Genomic DNA, 20,019 nt, shown 5'->3' with positions numbered 1-20,019 from the left:
CCACCCATGAGAGAGAGACATCATGTCTTTCAAACCAGCAAAGTGTCAGTTGGTCAAGGCCAAAAGCATGGTGGTAGTATTTAAACAAAAATAAATTATACCTCCACTGTAGAAAAAGCCATTTCTTTTATATTTTCCTTTAATTGACCAAATGTACCCATTAGTGTACAATAACTATGAATACTACACATTAAAAGAAAAAGAAATTCTGGATTTAGGGCACCAGTAAAAACCCACAACCACTATTGTTAACTCCTATTCCAAAACTAGGATCTAAAGAGGCATCGTGGGACGCTTTTAAGGAGTCTTGGTTATCGATTTCAGTCTAAGTCAACTTGCTCTTGCTCATAGAATCTGTTGCCATGGTGATAAACAACTACATCCTGAAATTACAGACAAATTACCTCCAGGCATAGATCAAGGCATGTTTTACCCAGTCTCTATTCAATAGTACAGATCTATGACCAAAGACTGTGCCTTTTGGCATTTCATGTAAAACTGACTCTCCAAGGCAACCTGGTGCACCATGGGATAAATCCTTCTTTTCTGGACTCACATACAGCTCAAAGTCTGAGTCACATAGCAATCTCTTCCCATTAAAAGTCTAAATTTCCATTTCCATACTGATACAAACACCTACAAAAGAATTAATCAATTACGGTCCTACTGCTATGCACTACATTATCATTCAAACTTACAGGAAAAAATAAAAACACTTTGTATTAACTTATAGAAAAAGCTGAAAGCAGAATTAACTTGAACCACTCTGTTTTACTCAATCTTGCCAAATTTTTAAGAGTTTATTTTCCTTGCACCTTTTTTAGCAATAGATGTTTTGGGATAGAAACTCTGTTACATTTTCTAGTCAACACATATAACTTAAAAGGTCCAATATGTAATAGATTTACTGTAATAAATCCAAAAATGTCCCAGATGCGTCATCAAATATTAAAGGTCCAGTGTGTAACATGTTTAGTTGTTCATTATCAAAAGCGGCGTTGCCCGTTCACAAACGTGTCCTTTTTCATGAATATTTACCACCACCATCAATTCCAAGTAGTCCTTTTGGCTTGAAATTTCCATTTGCATAAACTGGGGTAGACACTCCATATTCATGCGCCATCTTGAAATACTGTACGTTAGCCTGCACTGTTAACATGTTTTTACTGCTAAAGATCGGTTGCTTTGGAAGAACAGCTTGTGACAGAAAGTTATGCAACAATATTTGCTATTGCCAACCATTGTCACAGAAGATGTTTGAAACCAAATGCAACTGTGTGCCAGCAACACCCAGTATGGATGATGGGAAAAGTAAAACTGACACATCAGTGCATATATACAGTACTCCTTAGATATAAGGGCTAATTATATAGTCTTGATGAAATCAAAAACAAACAAGGCTAATCTAAGTTTAAAATTAGATTTGACCACTGACAAATTCCAGTCAAATACCATATGATACTAACATGCCATAAACATCCATCAAGTGGTAATTTATAAACCCACTCTAACATTGCTTTTCTCATTGATTCTCTCTCTCGTACATTCCTATCATCCATACAAAGCCAGCTTAATGACATTATGCCCCAGCATCCAAAGCCATTCATACACAATCAATATAACAGCATGAGTCTTTCTATCAGCATTTTTTAACATTGCAAGTGTGTGTGTGTGTGTGTGTGTGTATTATACAGCCTGTCCTGTGTTTCCATTCTACAGCTATTCCACAAATTATATCGGTTAAGTCACGCTCCTAATTTTCATATTTGTGTCCCTCCCCCAACTGAAATAGTGTGTGTACATGAATACATCTGTAAACCTTGTGATAAGTTGTTAACTATTGGAGAGGTGGAACAAAATCTGAAACACAACAGGTCGTCTCTACAGTGAACGGTGTACTGAAAACACATTTCCTCTGCATATCCAGTCGTTGGCTTGTGTGTTGATATGTCTATTTCATTCTTCTCTTGTCTGATTGAATTCTGCTTGACAATGGGCTAGCTATCCACCATCAGGTTTGCATCCTGCTGGTTGCATAGTCAGAGTAAGGCTAACAGACTACAAAAGATAAGTTAACAATCATAGACAACAAACCAGCAATCTGCATTTAGCAGAGAATGCCAATTGTTTGTAAACAATAAATACTGTATCAAAAAAACTGAAGAGCAGACAAAGAGATTTTCTTCTTCTTCAGGTTAACCTTTTACATCATATATATCACTCCATTGTGTACACCTATTCCGTCTTGAAAAGGAGAGGAAAAAGCTTATCTAACAGCACTAAACTTACATTGTAACCATGTGTCCAATTTAAGTAAATCAGCACAAAAGTCACTACTACTGTTGACCAAATTGTAAAGCTAACTGACATGACAAGTCTGTTGGAATAAATAACAATTAAGCCTGATGAGACTTGTTTGACCTTACAGTAAAAGCCAGGCTCAAATGACCCTATCCAGCACCTACAAACCCAACACCACGGGCGGAGGGGACCACGGGCCACTGTTAGACAGATAAGAAGAATCAGGAAGGAAGGAGGAATAAGAGTAGAAGGAAAGGGGTAGATGGAGGGTAAAGGACTGGTGAAAGAGAAGCAAGCAGTGGGAGGATGGATTCTTTAGCCCAGTGAAGGAGGAAGCAGATGGGGTAGAAAGATAGATGGAGGCAAAAGGGGGCAGAGGCCAAAAGGTGGCTGAAGGAGGGATATGGCCAAGCAGGAAAGAGAAACCAACAACGGAGGAAAGGTTGGACAAAAGATAGAGAGGCGGAAGAAAGCGGAGAAGGACCCGGATGAGAAGCGGTAAGGGAGGTAGAGACAAGAAAAATAAGAAGGAAGAGGTGATGATGGGTCATCTCTCAGTGGCAGCAGAGAAGTGTAAAGGCATTCACAAGACAACCAATATGTGTGCAATACTACTACATAGTCATCTGTGCTTGTAGTTAATGGAACAAAAATTACATAGGTCTTCATTCTAATTGTTAGATGTTAATTACACACACTTTAAGACACTGTCATGCATTTACATGTAGTCACGTGCAACAAATACTGTGGCCCTCAATGCAAACACCAGTCAGAGTGGTTTCATACTTAAACTAAATAAACGTATAATCAGTGTTCATTTCTCAAGAAAAGACTGTGTATAGATGAGTGAGCGAGACTTGTGTGGGAACTGATGTCAACTTGTACGTTCATGCTTTCATCTTTACAAAAACACAAGCTTGCTCCTTGTTTAATTAGTACCGTCAATACTCATAATAAACTTAATATTAAATCACAACACAAAAATCGGGTATGTCCTCACATGTGCAGCAACACGTTTATAAAAACAATTTGTAGTTTAGAATATCAAAAGACATGCAATCTATAGAATATGACAAAAATATGAGAGCAAACTTACCAATTTGCTGTGATGGTATTTGCAATATCCACAGTACTTGACATTGTCTGCGTCCGATCCTTGTTCCTCACATAATAACCCTGCAAACTGGGCACTGTGGCAGAGAGGAGTGTGAAGAGAATTTAAGAGATGTAAAACAACAAACAGAGAAACATCTTCACCACAATATGAATCAAACCAACAAGTGATGACCTCAAAACAATATTATTTGCAAGCAGAAACAGAATTGGCATTAAAAAAAAAAAAAAAAAAAAAGATCACTCTAAATCGGGCTGTGTTGACGGTGCAGTTTGCAATAAAGGAAAATCTAATATCCACAGTAACTCAATGATTTTTGCTACTACATACTAAAAGTATATCAAATCTACAAGCCATTCCTTGAGTTTGAGTGAGGAAAGAAGAAACAATCTCCTTCTTTATCAGTGAGGTTAATGTGATGTGAATGGGTCTCACATGTGACACTGGAAGGCCTGCCTGCAGCCATGTTTGTTGCAGGTCATACATGCTCCAGTTGTGCTTTACTCTCTCTGCCCTGGTCTTCACAAATATAACATGTCTACACACACACACACACACACAACACAACACACACACCACACACACACACACACACACACACACACACACACACACACACACACACACACACACACACACAAACACACACACACACACACAAACACACACACACACCACCACACACACAAACACACCACACACACACACACACACACCACACACGTTAAAAAACCTGAATTGGTCCATCATAATTACTTTGTACATGCAATTTTGTGAAATGTCTAAATGCAAAGAAACATTTTGTTACCTTGTTGTAGCGCTCATGTGGCACAGACTGGAGTACTATGGGCTCCATAGTTGACACGTTGGCAAATTCCACTTCAGGTATGTAAAGGGCACAAACTACATGAGCCCAGCCTGCAAATACACACAGAAAACAACCATCAGCCTCTGCACTTATGTACCAGCATAAGGGAGTTTGTGGCAAAATTGAATATTAATGAGAGTGCGCAGAATTAACATTTATTATCCACTAGTTTAATTTGTTGGTTGTAAGTTACAAATAACTGACTGTAATAATAATATTAATAATAATACATTTATTTATAGAGCGCTTTCCATCAAAGTGCTTTACAGCAAGAGTACAATTTAAATACAAACAGTACAAAAAAAAATTAACATCGAAACAGTACACAGTAAATAGCACTGTACAAATACATCAAGGATAAATGAGCATTTAGGGCTCATTCGCAGCAGTGAATAAGTAAGTCTTAAGCTGTAAGAATACACTGAAGAATACAATACTGTACATTTCCAACAGAATTTTATCAGCTGGGTAAAACAAAAAAATTGATTATTTTTCTTGCACATTCTTTAGAGTTGTAACTCATGGCACAGTCTCCAACAAATGTGAAATCTCTACACTAAATGCATGACTGACGTTGATACACTTCTGTGTTTGGTCTGGTATACTTGTGTTGGTGGGAACACTGCTATTTGAACTGGTGTGGGTAAAACAAACAAACCAAGACAGACCACAGGTGTTAAAGCAAAATAAATGTCTGTGCCTGAAATGGTGTCCCGGAGGAAATGTGAACAATGTATCGAATTAAGTATTATATAAATGTAAAACTGCCCTTTGAGTCCTGAGACCATGAGGGCCCCTTCTCACCCATCACGTTGCACTAAATACATCATCTCCTCCGACTCTATCTGCAAAGTTTTACTTGATAAAGTCCAGTACAGTTCTGATAAATGCTCATGTCCAGGTATTGCCTTCTGAGCTCTTTGTGGCCATCAGTGAAGATAAAATAAAGCCTTCAGACTAGACTTGCAAGATAATTCATCATAGAATCGCAATATCGATTAACCCCTGGTCACTATTTTTTTTCTTTTTTGAGGGGCATTTTCGGCCTTTATTTTGATAGGGCAGCTGAAGACATGAAAGGCAAGCAGTTAAAGAGTGTGTTAAGAAATCATTCTGTTTTTTATACTATACCTAAATTGGCAATTGACAAACTCCATTTTTCTAGAGACTGAAGCTGTAGCTGCAGCATGTTGATTGAAATGTTGAAAAGAGATGTTAAAGAACTTCAGATAGAGCCTGTATCAGGGCCGTATTTAGTTACATGCGTTATATGTCACTATTTTTGGTTGCCTACTGTACTGTACTGTTCTTTATTCACTGAAGCTTCTATGTTTACAGGCTATGTTTGGTACCGCCAATTTGTTTTGTTTTGTCATGGTTCGTGTGTGCAATACACATACTTTGTGAAGAAAAAAATCATGGCAGAGAATTGTGATATCAATTCTATGCTAAAAAATCGTGATTCGTATTTTTCCCCCAAATCGTGCAGGCCTACTTCCTACTCAGTGAAGCAAAGCACTACTCAAAAACAGCAGTTTGAATGTGTTGCATCAGTCCAGGAAACTTTCAAACGTTTGGTGTGTTTTCAATGTGAACCCAAAATGGACCAGACCAAAAAGGCAATGATGGATATTAGTTCTCTGGCCCAAATCCAGAGAACCAAACACAAACTAAATGTGGTCTAGACCTGCCAAATAGCAGTTTTGGTTACTTTCACATATTGGACATACATTTACTTTTCAACTTTGAAATGCTGAGTGGTAACTGTTTTAATTCGCAACTTGGTAGTTAATCTATCTAAGTAGCTGTTTATTGAGCCCTAACACATACAGCTGCTTGTCGGTGAAGACAAACTGGGGGCGGTAGAATGACAGAGGGGCATGGTGGAATTGACGACAAGCTGAGGAGGAGCAGAAGGTGGTCAATGGGAGGTCAAATGGAGGTGGGAGTCTCCTGCTACGCTGGAGGTGTCTGTTTTTCCCCATAGCGGAAACAAAAACAGGCTTAAACTTACAGTTGAACCCCTGACCTGCCTTTGACCTGGTGAGCGGGACAGGGGAGGAGGGCAGAGGGCGGGACGGAGAGGAGGCAGCGGGCGTGAAATGAGAGCATGTTGTTGTTTTGAAGTCCCTCCAAGAATCTGGAAGAGGCCTATAAAACAGGACTATAAAAGTGGCACAGCCGTCCTCCTCAAACTGAGCATTCACACTTTTACCCCCGAAAACCCAACAAAGCATCTCTTTACAAACATGCCTTACTCCAAGAAGTTATCTGAGTCCAATTTGTTGCGACAATGACCTTACATTTTGTTGTTAATAGCGCATTTATGATTTGAAATTAGAAAAGCGCTAAGACTCAAGTCCTTGAATGCTTTTACGAGTTTCTGTGGAGACTAACTTTATTTCATGTTTTTCTTATTGTAGCAGGCAATGAACTGCATGTACAGTGAAACCACATCAGTATGAAAAATAAAACAGTTTCAATTTGCTATACTGTCACATATCTCATATTTCTTAGAGCGGACTGGTATGAAGTAAACTTGTTGCTGATTTTTAAGTGCACTTGTTTCCATTAAAATCCCTTAAAAATAAAGATGTGACAGATTATGTTTCAAACTTTATAGTGTACAAATTCCTTCAACTTCTTCAACAGCTGTAAACGTAACTTTAGTCTCCATCTATGCATTTTCTTTCTTCTCTGTCTGCTATATGTTAAGATGCTAGATCCAAAACTCTTATCCCTTTGTTTTGCTTTATTACTGCCCCACCTGAAATAACAGCAACTACAGCACAGATTCAACAAGGGAAGAGGAACTGACAAGATCAGGGAAACGGACAGTAGGGGAAAGAGATGGTGAGAGAAAAAATGGGAGGAAAAAGAGAGGGAGAGAGGGGTCATGGGAAGGGTAAAATAAAAAAGAAAGTAGTAAAACGGTGTGTGTTAGTGTTGTCCTGATGCCTCCCTGCAGGCCTGGACACAATCCCACAGCTGTGCCTCTCTCTCTGACTGACTCAAACACACACACAGAATATTTACAGTCTCCACCAAGCTGACCTCCCAATGAACCCAGTGGGGAGACTCCTCACAGTCCATACACTATACCATCCTGGCCCGCCCCCTCATAAACACACACGCGCACACACACACACACACACACACACACACCCCTTTAAACTTGCCGGTGACATGCAATTAATGACAAAATACAAAAGAGGCTCACACCATATGTGGATGTGTGTGTGTGTGTGTGTGTGAGAGAGAGAGAGAGAGAGAGAGGGGGGGAGAGAGAGAGAGAGAGTGTGTGTGTGAGTGAGTGAGTGAGTGAGTGAGTGAGTGAGTGAGTGAGTGAGTGAGTGTGTGTGTGTGTGTGTGTGTGTGTGTAAGTAGCTGAGAGGGATTCTACCTCCGTTGTCTGTCCTTTTGAGGGCTCCATCTTTATGGGGACACAGCTCACATCTCTATGGATAAATAAGAAACAACAGGTCAGAAACAACCGGTCAACCTCATCTACTTAGGGGGAGGTAAAACACAGAAGTATGACAAATATGCGTGTATGTGAGATAAACTAGCAAGGGACCCCAACTTGGGCACAAGGCCAGAAACTCTATGGGAAAACACCCTCACGATCTGCCACCTAAGATTGTTTCTTTCTCCAAGAGCAAATACAAGTCCTCAGGCAATTTCCGCTGCTCTGAGTCCGACAACTCTTGCTCAACTCACCCAAACTAGTGTTGCTCATCTTAAAGCTGTGTGTTGTGTTACAAAGAGCACAGTTTGTGTGAAGCAAGACTTTTATGTCCTTTCTTTCCTTCCCTTTCTCTCCTGCCAATACTTTTCTGCTGCATGTCTGAGTTCACACCTTACACACACTCTACATCAATGTCTTAAAATTCATCTTTCTGAATGCAATTTTAAATTATTACTGTTATTGTTTTATTTACTCTGAAGTTAAACAGCGCTGTACTGTTAAATACTTTATTCACAATTTCAATCCAGAGTAAATCCTGCGGAAGGCCTGCACCATTCGGGGGAAAATAAGAATCACTATTTTTCAGCTTAGAATTGATATCACAATTCATAATGTGTAATGTTTATTGCATGCATGAACCATGACAAAACAAAACAAATTGGCAGTACCAAACATAGATTTCTTTTGGCACCTACAGCACATTGTGCTTCACCAAAAGCCTGTAAACATAGATGCCTCAATAAAGAGGAGGGAGAGCATTGCAGCGCTTTAAAACCTATTTTATACAGTCTGTAAAACTCACGGAAGAAAGTTGTAGCGTTTGTGATGCAGTCGGTTTGTAAAAATAAATGAGAATCAAAGTCATAAAAAAAATATTTAAAAAATTTAAATCGTGAACAGGGTGAATCGAGATTTTAAATCGATAAATTGAGCAGGCCTATCCAGCGAATTATAGTAAAGATGAACTTTCATTTATTTCTTAATCTCATAAAACCATTAAAACAAGTGTAAATACACTTCTCAAATGTTCCTTCATTAAACAAACAAGGCAGAATCTGGAAGTTGAGTACTTTACTGCGTGCATTTCTCTTTTTCATGATGCACTCTGTCAATCAGACAATCACTTACTTTACCAGTTATAGTTATCCGACAACTTTGCACACAATGTAAATCTTTGTGAATATAATGACCATTTATTTAAGTATATTGTTATTATCTTTAAAGGAACACCTCGAACATTTGTCAGTTGAGAGTTGCACAGCCTGGAATGCTGGACAAACACAAGACTAAAGCTTTACACATCAGCTGCAATGTAAAGATTTTGTACACTTAGACTCTGCTTTGCAATGTTCAATGCATTTACATGTACTTAAGTGACCTGGTCATTGTTGCATTTCTCCCATATTTTCTCTGCCATGTAAATAAAATAAAAACTGGTTTTCCGCATCAGGTGACAGGTTAGACAAAAAACTAGTAAACCTGCTAAATTTCTGGAGGACAAACTTTGCCCTTTGCCGCACATGAATACCGCAAACTCGGCAGATCATTCCAAGCACCTGTATCAACAACTACGCAAGTTAATCTTGACCTGAGAAGCTCTCGACCGGTCCTAGTAGTTTGCCGAGGTCATAAGTTGAAACTCAGCCAGCCATACCAGTTTGTGGTTTCACAAAGAACATGTACAAGATTTAAGCTCTTTTGGTCCTACGTAACGTGTGTCTGTGGAGAGAGAGCGGGTCAGTCCAGCCATTGTTGGAAATGCAGTGCTTTCCAGGGCCACGTTCTTGCCTGGGCAGTACCATTTTTATGAGCTGTCATAATGCTCACTAGATAGCTTAATGCTTGCACACCATAGCATGCCACAAAACAATGCATTGCATTTGGTAGAGTTGGTAAACTGGACACTCTCATTTGGTGACATATGATTGTAACTGGTGCAGAACAGATTGTGGGCTGACAGGCAGGCTAAGGTCAAAGGACAGCAGGACGAGGCACATGCCACAGAAAATGCTGCTGGAACATGGTCTGTGGAGACCTCAAATAGAATTTCTCTTGATATAATGCCTATAAGCTTCTGCTGTATAAAGGTTTAAGATGAAACGACAAACATTGTGGAAGAAACAACACAAACAAGTTTTTAAGTCTCTCTAATGAGTTAAACAATGATACGTGTGATACTTGTGTGTTCTTAGGTTCCTCGTTTTAAAAAAGCTAAAGGGAGGCTTTATGAAGTCAATTCTTTACAATGTAACTGACAGCTTCCAATACATCTGAAATGGGGCTGTCCCCTGAAAAAGAAATCTTTGAAACGTCAGTCACCGAGATCCTTCAAGTCAAGCAGTTGTTCAGCAATGATTACAGGCAATGAAATTAAAAAATGGAAGAAGTGAAACTGTGGCATTATGAGCTGCCATTGTTAATAGGGGAGTTAATAAAAGTGTGTTGGCCTTCCTGGTTCACGCTGGTTCAGATTACAGAGCCTCCATGTTTTAATTGTATCTTGCTTGGCTACAGTAGTTAGCCAGCGTTAGCTCGGAGGCTTGGCTTGTTAACTTTATAACGTGAACGTCTTTTGTCACAATGAACATCCTGCCAAATCCAGTTTAAAGAGCAGCCATTTCAATAATGTGTTGTATGATACCGACTACCTGAAACAATAGTCGGAATAGTCAAACATTCATATTGAACAGCCAAATCTGATTAATTGATAAAATTTGAATCTGTCACACTGTGGTAAACCACACATATCCAGGAAGCCGTGGAGTAAGGCTGGGCAGTATGCCAATAGGCTATTTGTTGTGTGTCATCTATCACTGTATTTGCATAAGAAGGTTTTATTTATCTTAAAGCAGTGATAAACAGTCCTGTCAAATCAACAACAAAAAACTGCCCGCAAAACACTATGCATGTTATTTTCAATTAGATTGTTAGAGAATAAGATTTCCCTGAACAGGCCACTGTAATGGTCTTCAATTGGACAACATGACATTTTCCATAACTGACATAGCAAGTGTTACTGCAACAACAGTAATACAGGGGGTTCTGGCTATCAACCTGTTATCACCCAGTCCTGCTGTGTAGGCTGCCAACAAATATTAGGCATTACAGGCCATCTTAAATAATGACTCCTCCCTTGCTTTGTGTTTCCTCACATAAATATTCAGAAACATTGGACACCTCCTATTCTGGATCTACTCAGAGAAATGTTCTCTTCAGCACAGGATATGGTATTAACTACCCATATGATAATGACAACAGTACAATGTTTACAACAGGCATTGTGTTATTTTAACTGTTTTGTTTCAAGCCCTCTGAACAGACGCTATTAATACATGACCCAACATTTCCCTATTTTCTTGGCGCATTTACAAATGATACCACGGTTAAAGAGCATGAGGTCTACCATCTTTGCCAGACATTCATGTTATTCCAGGAGTTTACTCATAAATGATGAATGGATAGATGGATTATGTGCCTTACCACACGAGCTGCTCTCTCTTGAGATTCACACTTTCTGCAGAACCAAGGACCAGTGGGCACCTGCACAATGCCATAACAGGCTGAAGAGAGACAGAGGGGGGGGGGGGCGTTAAAGTAAGTCATCACAGCCATAACAAAAGACCACAATTAACATAACAGAAAACATTAACCCAGTGATAATGAAACCACACTAAACCTGACGACACCTGATAACATCACACAATCGCCACTTCCAACAATTTGTGTGCCAGAAGGCAAACTTGTGACTAAACTAGTTTAAATGCAGAACTGAACAGTGTTTTGATCTGACAGACTGTATAACACACAGTTGTTGTGTTTTATATCACTCTACTGTGACAGCTGACACAGTTTTCCTGCACTACAAAATATGTTAAGCCCCTGGGACAATGGCAGAATCACTGGTCATGCACTGGTAATGTCAAGACATGTAGGCATCAATGATAATGCTTTGCCCTACGTTGCCAAGCTGGTTACTCTATTCGCCATCAAATAGCCCACAACCTGGACCTCCTCCACACATTTCTATTTTAGTCACTGCTGTGTGGATGCTACATGAAGAGGGCCACAAGTCTCTTTACTTTCATACACCCTACAAAGTTTGTTCAACCCTTAATATTTTGATACTGCATTAGCAAACCATATGATTTACACAATGGACTAGGGCTATACAATTACAATTTTGGCTTCCCACGATCAAATTTGCGTAATCGAGCAATATTTTAAATGCGTCATTTCGTTCATAGAATGCTCCATTTGTTTTGCAAAGCCCATCTACCGCTCCATAAACCCATGTCTGATCATGTGCCAGTCAGAGTTGTTCCCTGCACCGGGCAGCTTAGTTTCTAGAGGTACAGTCACAGAGGACAGAGTAACGTGAGGAAAACTCCACAACAGACAGCAGTTGGTTTTACGTTGGTCACAAGGTTTACCATTTTATCAGTAAACGCAACATTTTGTCCCGTCTGTGTTGCTTTTCAGACCACAGCGGCAACCAGTGCTAGTCGGTGCTAGTTAGTGTCTGTTAGCTCACAGGGCTCTAGGGTGCGACTAATGTCCTCGCATCTGCTGCCTCTCCACAAACTAAGCAATGTTGTTTATATGGATATGGTTTAATTTTGCGTTACATGACCCATTTCTTCTGTAAAGCCGAGCCTGTTTTAGTATCTCTCCTCTTACTCTCCGCGCCCCGCCCCCATTCACTCACACACACACACACACACACACACAGCCCCCCAGCAACACGGAGAGACACAGCGGCCGCCGGTCCACACTTCTGACATTTGTCCACAATTTTAATTATAATTAACGCAACTGTATATTGTTAAGCAGGAGAGGCAAACCTATATTTGTACCAGTGTTTCCGCTGGTAACTGCTGTTGTGGCGGCCACGACGAAAAACACAAAAGGAGTTATTGAATGCAACTAACTTCAGTTCGTAGAGTAACAGCATGTGAGACGGCGCCTGCTGGACCCATTCATAATGAGTCTGCCATCATTCTGAGTACGTCCATTGCACTGCCCTTTTCTCCCTAGCTCTTTTAATCAGTTATTGTTGAAAACAAGAGGAGGATCTTTCACAGAGATACCTATTTTTTTTATATATCCTAGGCTATTTATTTAATTATGTGAGTATGTACGTATGTACTACATACAACTTCAACATAGGAGGAATGTAGCACAATATGGATGTGAAAGCAGTTATAAATAGCCTATGTGAGTATGAAATTTGTTTTGGTTAAAATCAACAAATAATGGTGATAATTAATTGTGATCTCAATATTGATGAAAATAATCGTGATTATCATTTTGGCCATAATCGTGCAGCCCTACGATGGACTGCAACTTAAAAAGACACCCAGTGACTTCACTGATGCGTGACTCAGACTTGAAGATGCAGTACAGGTGGTGCTATCCTATACAGCAGTACGACCCTAAATAGCCTGCCTCTACACAGCTATAATACACATTTCTGAGAACAAAACTTCCAGTTCAAATGGAGAAACTGGTGATCAGACTTGCAGACAAAAAACATCAAGTCCCAATTGGTTATGGGATATGCTGCACACATTATAACTGACTCATTTTAATAAATATGGCTGGCTTATCCAATTAAGATTTGTATTCATTGCCATACTAACAGATGAAACATAGAGAATGTGATCTTTGTTATTTTAAGCTTTTCTGTGAGATTCAGACAAGTGCTCAAACAGACAGGAGACATGTTTTTATTCATCATAAATGTGTTCGCAAAAATTAAGAAAAGACTAGGAAGGGATGAAAAATGAAAACATAAATTATACTTTAGTTTTAATGCAATCATTTAGACTAATAACACTTTGACTATGTTGCTGATGGAGGCTTTTGTCCAGCAATGGGAAATGATGACACATCAGAAAATATTCTACACACTAGTTATAATAATTTCACATTTGACTGATGTATCTAAGTGAATGTCTTGCATTGTTTTCCATGTGCGTTGCAAAGAAATATTACAAATTCTTGCATAATACAATCTAAATAGCATGTATCTTCCAAAATGTTCTTTTACATTAGTAAATAGTGTATATTCTATAGTATTAGCATATAGTGTCAAATTAGGAGACTTTCCCAATCTCAGTGAAGCACTCCTGGCTCTTTTTTTATTTTTTTTAATAAATCTCTTCTATGTATTAAATACATGCCACTGTTCTGACCCCAAAACTATTCAAATAAAAAAATGCAGATTAATGTCTGTTGATTCCTTAAATGCAGAAATAAGCCACTCATTTGACATTGTTGTATGTTGCTTGATAATTGTATCTGGCAAACATGTTTTTTCATTTACGTTTTCTGTCATAACGGCGATAAAAGGAGCAGATCTGGTCAAGGTAATGCATGAAATGACAGAGCCCTGTAGCTCACCTGAATCAAAAGCCTGTCTATTTCTGAACTAATAGCTTGTCTGCTACCAGTAATTCACAAGGGCTAGATGACGTAGCAATGTGTCTCTGAAAAGTAGTATGTACATTAAATAAATGATACAATGTGCTGCGTTATTAAACAAAATAAATTTAACCAGACCACATTTGGGAAGTTTTTGTGGATGTTTACCAAAGGGATCATGTTTTGATATAAGTGTTTAATCTGAGGTCCAATCGCTGCTTTCAATATTAGGTAATACTTTGTATAGAAGCTTCAAAACTCAAGTTTCATTTCATTTTGGAAAGAGCTTTTGATAATAGAATATGGTATACAATGCTTGGTGGGGTAAATATGATATTAAGAGTATCACAGTTTACTAAAAACAATAACGTCCCTGTCTAGTTTCAAAATACACTTAATCTTAGGCAAACTCATAAAGTATGTTTTACAGAGTCATCATAATGTCTGGCAGGCAGAGATAATATTATGCAACCGTAATATGAATTAAATACTATGAGATTTGGCATGATTGAGTATCTAATAATAACATAATAATAAGTCATCTTGCTAATACTGCTTAGGGTTAGTTTCTGTAACTATATCTGAGTCCTGCCATCTCTGTAACTGCTGGCTTACAGACATGCTTCTGTCAGACCTCGTTCACAGTCCAAACACTAACAAATTGTTGTAGAAAAACTCGTGTAAACTGCATCCGTTTTAAGTCTCCCCCTGCGTTTGACAAATGGACACATGGTCAGCTGTTAAATTTGTAAACACTGGACGTCATCATCTGAGTCATCTTGGGTAAGCAGAGTCTTGGCAGCACTGTCACTATACCAGAAGCTAACATGTAGCCAAATGTTGGACACCCAACTTAAAGAGTAACGTCTGAATAAGTTTACCTCTATATATAAAATGCAGTTTGGACTATTATTTAGTAATCAGTGGACGGTATCACATATTTACAAGTCCTCCTCTTAACAGAGGAGAGTATCCCTCTATCTCTCTCTTTATTCCACATGACAGCTTCTGACAGGAATACAGAACAAATATCATGACTCGCAGCCAGGACGGCTTTTTATAAAGCATCGGCCAACTATCGTCTATATCTGATTAAACAGGCAGAGTTAGCCGCCAAGCCAAAACAGTGGACAGCCCTTCTGTGTGCGTAGAGGCTGACCTCAGCCTGGCCTTGGTTAGGGCAGTCGCAGGAGGCTCCATATGGAGCGCTACATAACCTTGCAACAAGACTACGCTAGTAGCCTGTAAGCTAACAGCTAACTCCTAACCGAGATAACAGCACAGCTTACCTTGATGCACAGCGACGTTGCAGCCGTGTCCGTCGCAGTACACCAGCGGATTTTCCGCCCAGCCTCTCTCGTCAGAGCAAACACAGCAACCGCCGATCATCTCCTTCATATTATTCGTCGACAACTCGTCGTCCACCGCCAGACAACGCTCGCCGGAGACCATCTACGAAGAAAGCGGACATGCGGAGGAATACGATGTAAAGATAAACCGAAACTTTCGCTCAATACACCCTTCTTTCCCTTGCTACGCTGCTTTAGGTCCCACACGTTCGATATGTCATGTTTTAAATGTATTTACGTCCCTTTTCGTCACTGTATTTTTTCACCAAAACATCCACTTCACGGCGCGACGGTGAGGAGAAGAGGGGGGGGGGGACTTCGTGGAGAACCGGAAAAGCGTCATGACGCAAGGCGCGTGGATGTGCGTGCCCTCTGACAGGAAGTAAAAGACGAATGGGATTGGGTCGCCGAGAGCAAACATTCAATTTTTATTCCACATGGCCGACATTGTTTGAAACTTTGTAGCAAAGAGACTTCACTTTACTCGGTTCACTGTCAACACTGTAGCAACATGGAGGTAGGCAAAGATGTGGTGTATTACTGTCAGAGAACTAGGCCTATTAAAAATCGTAAATTTGAACAGCAATGACTGTAATTCTTGAGCTGCCGATTGGACTGAGATACGTTTGTAATGCATAGAGCACAGATGCATTGAAAATAATAAGAGACAATGTTACTGCTTTTCGCTATTTTGTAACATTTTATTAGGCCTATTTACCATGTTTGGGTTGTGGGTGCATAGTTGGACAGAACAACACGTCAATAAGTTAACTTGGAATCTTGGGTTTAATGAGCATTACATTTATTTTTTTGTTTCCTAAAAAATAAAACAAGGTTGAGTACGGCCATCCCTCGCTGCAATCAACGGATTATACACAGACCGATTAATCGAGAAACTGGCAGAAAAATAAATAACAAGTTAATCGTAAATCACCGGCCTGTATATTTATACACAGAAACCCCTCTTTTGGTTTAGATGGTTTAAGCAGACTAAAGACACTTACACTACATATTAGTTGTTGCAGTAAATTCTGTGGGATTTTTCTACATCTGTGATTTATTTTATCCTGTCTTAAAAGAAGCCATTTGGTTCACTGTCACATCTCTATACCACTACTCTATAGGGCGGACAGTGCATTTGTGATTATGCTAGAGGCTCACTCATTCATTTTCAAGCTGAAGCCTAATGCAGAATGTTTTTCAGATGTCATTTATGTTTGTACATGTGTATCCTACTGTAAACATCATAACAGATTGCAAAAAAAAATAAAAAGTACAGGCTCACTCTATTGTCCATTACACAATTTTTAACTACAGTTTTAAAGTCAACGACAACTACAAAGATTTTCTTTAAAAACATGATAGCCTCAACATACAACAAAAAAATAACACCTCTGGACAATCAACAGCTCTGGTTAGAACTTTGTTTGTTTTTTTATTTCCATGCCATTTATATATGATTAAGTATGGTAGAAAAATGTGTAGGTCTGTTGAGTGTAGGGCCAGTAGTCTGCGGACAGCAATTTAAAATGCTGTTTAGTGTGACAATGAATCTTTTTATCTTAAAAATTACTACATAGACTTATAGAATCCTGTATCAGGCTGCATATCAGACCTGTCAATACAGCTTTGTTTTGACAGCATCCCCATGCTGTTGCCAAGGATGCTCCTGAACACACACACGCACACACACACATGCTATTCCAAGCACTCAGCTGCTGCTTGCATCACCAATTTCTCTGAGCGGGCTCCCGCTCTTGGTTTCCAGAGAAACGTAATGACTTGCCAATAATGTGCAAGAGCACACGAGCGTCCTCCGTGTAATATGGTGAGCGAGAGGTCCCTGGGAGTGCCTGCCCATTGTTTGCTTTAATTTCAAATTGCTCAAATGCTCCAGTCGACACTGGGCACTGCACTAAAAGGGGTGTGGGAGGGATGAGGAGCTGGGGAACAGAAAAAAGTGAGTTGTGTGTGGCAGGGGAAAACCTATTAGAGCTGGAGAGAACAAAGGGAGGCGAAGGAGGGGGCAGCGGTTGTGGAGGGGCCGATACAGCTACTGAAACACTGAAAATGGCAAATGATTTTTACAACTTGCACTTGATTAAGTCAAAGTCTGCACGAATCGTAACGTTCCTTGGGTTGTCAGAGTAGAGCTTTCTCTGAGACAGAAAATTGCAGTGACACTATCTGCTTCCAGCCACTATTGGTAACCTAACAGTTCATACGGCACTCTGAGGTTTTATATAATTGTATTCTATGAATATAATAATCAGGCAGTTCTCTTAGAAGCTTTATATTAGAGCTTTGTTGTTTGTTGTTTACTGTACATCAAGTTGCTTTTTGGATGAGGATCTCTAAATCCACTGCAATTGGCTGTCTCACAACCGTATTCTCTTACCGTATAACAGATATAGTTAAGATATAGTTCAGATTTAGAACACTGAAAAATCAGCATTATTTTTCCAGAATACTAATGTAGCCCATAGAGCAGGACACAGGCAGACTCTGTCAGGGTTTTCAAACCTTCTGCCTGTATCTTGTGCAAGGTAGCCTATTTCACTTGCACATACCTGGGTGAGAGAGCAGCAATAAACCAAAGACTGAGATCACAGACTCAAATAACATATTTGATTGTGGTATTTCTCATGTCATTGATTTTTCAGTTTGCAAGTTAAGAGAACTAGAGGAACAACAAATAAAAAAGGGTTTAATCGGCTCGAATGCTTATTCATATTCCCTCATATATTCTGTCTTTTTTTTTTTTGGTCTACGTTGAATTGTCAGAAATGTGACTTCCCATCTCTTGAGATTTAAAAAGTCAGAGGGCTCTCATGATTGGTTCCTGGGCATGTTTGCATAGGCTGAGTGAAGTGTTGTGGTCTTTCTGTGCAAGATGAGGAACGTGTAAAACACGCTGGGAGGAAAGACACTGGGAAAAGCAGCCCCCACACCCACAGACCTCTATGTAAACTGCATCTGAAATTGCATGGTGTTATGGCATTGGATGTTGGACACACTTAACTGTGTAACTGTTCTTTATTGCCTTTCTAACTCCATCTCTTTAAAGGCTTATGTGTTTTTTTGACATTTATAAAGACCCATGAGCAAGGAATGTTTGTCTGAAACATCACCCCAGTAATAAAATCAAAATGTTGTTCTTAAACTGTGTGTGTGTGTGTGTGTGTGTGTGTGTGTGTGTGTGTGTGTGTTTTGCTTTAGACCACTTTAGTTTTCTGCAGAGCACACACACACTGGGTGGAATGTTTTCACAGACTTAGCCCATAAGCTTCAACAAATGACTACTGACAGCTAAGTATAGGACTTTTATGTTAAAGCAATTGTGCTTTCAAACAGATGCCATATGTTTGTTTCCCAATCAAATTAATAAATGAGGAATGGGTATTTTTCATGGGTGTAGAATGTAAACTAAGCTAATCCATGGCCTTGCTAAGCAAATAAACAGCCTAACATTGTTTATTTTAAGTTTAAGGAAATATATGTTGAGTGACATATTTGATCAGTTTTTACACAACCCACATATTATTATTTAAGTCTAGTTAAATTGAAACAATGGAAGTGTTTCCAGGACAAAGCAGTAAGTTAGCATGCACACACATGCTTCTTCATCCCTTCATATGGGTGCTGCATTCAAACGTCCCTGGATGTATGTCTGCATTGTGTCCAACTCCCTGTTGCATCAATACAGCTAATACAGTAAGTTTTAGTTAGATCATATAGCTGCAGCAACCCCTAAAAAAATGCATCATTAAATTTAACAGAGCCTGATATTCCTGTCAGTAATTGTAGGCTAACTACCAGGCTTCAGATGTCTGAAGTGGTATTTGTTGGGCTAATTATGCACGTATTTCTTGTTTATGCAGTTTATGGAAAATGTAATATCTGTTGTAAGGGCTAGAATGGTTGTGACAGACCTTGTGCATTCCCATCTATCACATGGTTAATTAATGCTATATGTTGTGTGCGGAAAATTGGAACCAATTATTTGTTTAATAGTCAACAGCAACTCCAATAGAAATGTTTGGTCATCTGGTGCTATAGATTCCGCGTGGGAAAGCGCGAATTATGCAATTTGCAAACAGCAAAATGAACCCAACGCTGCCCAGCCATCGTGCTTCTTTCTTGGTCCCGGCACATTCAGACCCGTCAGGACTCGGGCTCCTCTCTGGTCGGCGAGCAGCACAGGGGCCCAGGAAAAAATACAAACAGACCCGACACGGCGGGGTGAAAGGTGAAGAGAGCCCTCCCCCCACCACTGTCCGCACACACTTCAGGCTCGGATTGCATGTAAAATCACATTCTCTCGGGGTGGTGGGGGGTGGAGAGGAATTCATTGTTTTGGCATGGGGCAGTGGGTTTGTGTCATAAAAAGTCTATGCTCTTACAAGTGCCCGCGCCTCCTTGACCAAGTGTCTCCATAAAACTCGATGCAAAACAAATGACCTGGAGCTGCAGGATCAACACGTTTGGTTAGACG

At 39.6% G+C, this 20,019-nt stretch overlaps 1 protein-coding gene across 1 annotated transcript in view; it reads right to left on the bottom strand.

The window, feature by feature from the left end:
• mllt10 (MLLT10 histone lysine methyltransferase DOT1L cofactor) overlaps positions 1–15,850 on the bottom strand; it is a 46,073-nt gene extending 30,223 nt beyond the window's left edge. The window contains 7 exon segments of the mRNA XM_032503556.1: positions 3,398–3,491; positions 3,851–3,911; positions 3,914–3,953; positions 4,224–4,333; positions 7,687–7,741; positions 11,233–11,312; positions 15,465–15,850. Coding sequence (XP_032359447.1) covers positions 3,398–3,491; positions 3,851–3,911; positions 3,914–3,953; positions 4,224–4,333; positions 7,687–7,741; positions 11,233–11,312; positions 15,465–15,627 — 603 coding nt within the window. The 5' untranslated portion in view covers positions 15,628–15,850.
• Between the last annotated feature and the right edge of the window lie 4,169 nt (positions 15,851–20,019).

The sequence above is a fragment of the Etheostoma spectabile genome, chromosome 22, assembly GCF_008692095.1.
Source record: "Etheostoma spectabile isolate EspeVRDwgs_2016 chromosome 22, UIUC_Espe_1.0, whole genome shotgun sequence".
Taxonomy (NCBI): Eukaryota; Metazoa; Chordata; class Actinopteri; order Perciformes; family Percidae; genus Etheostoma; species Etheostoma spectabile.
The sequence above is the reverse complement of the archived record's forward strand: the minus strand, read 5'-3'. Positions and strand labels throughout refer to the sequence as shown.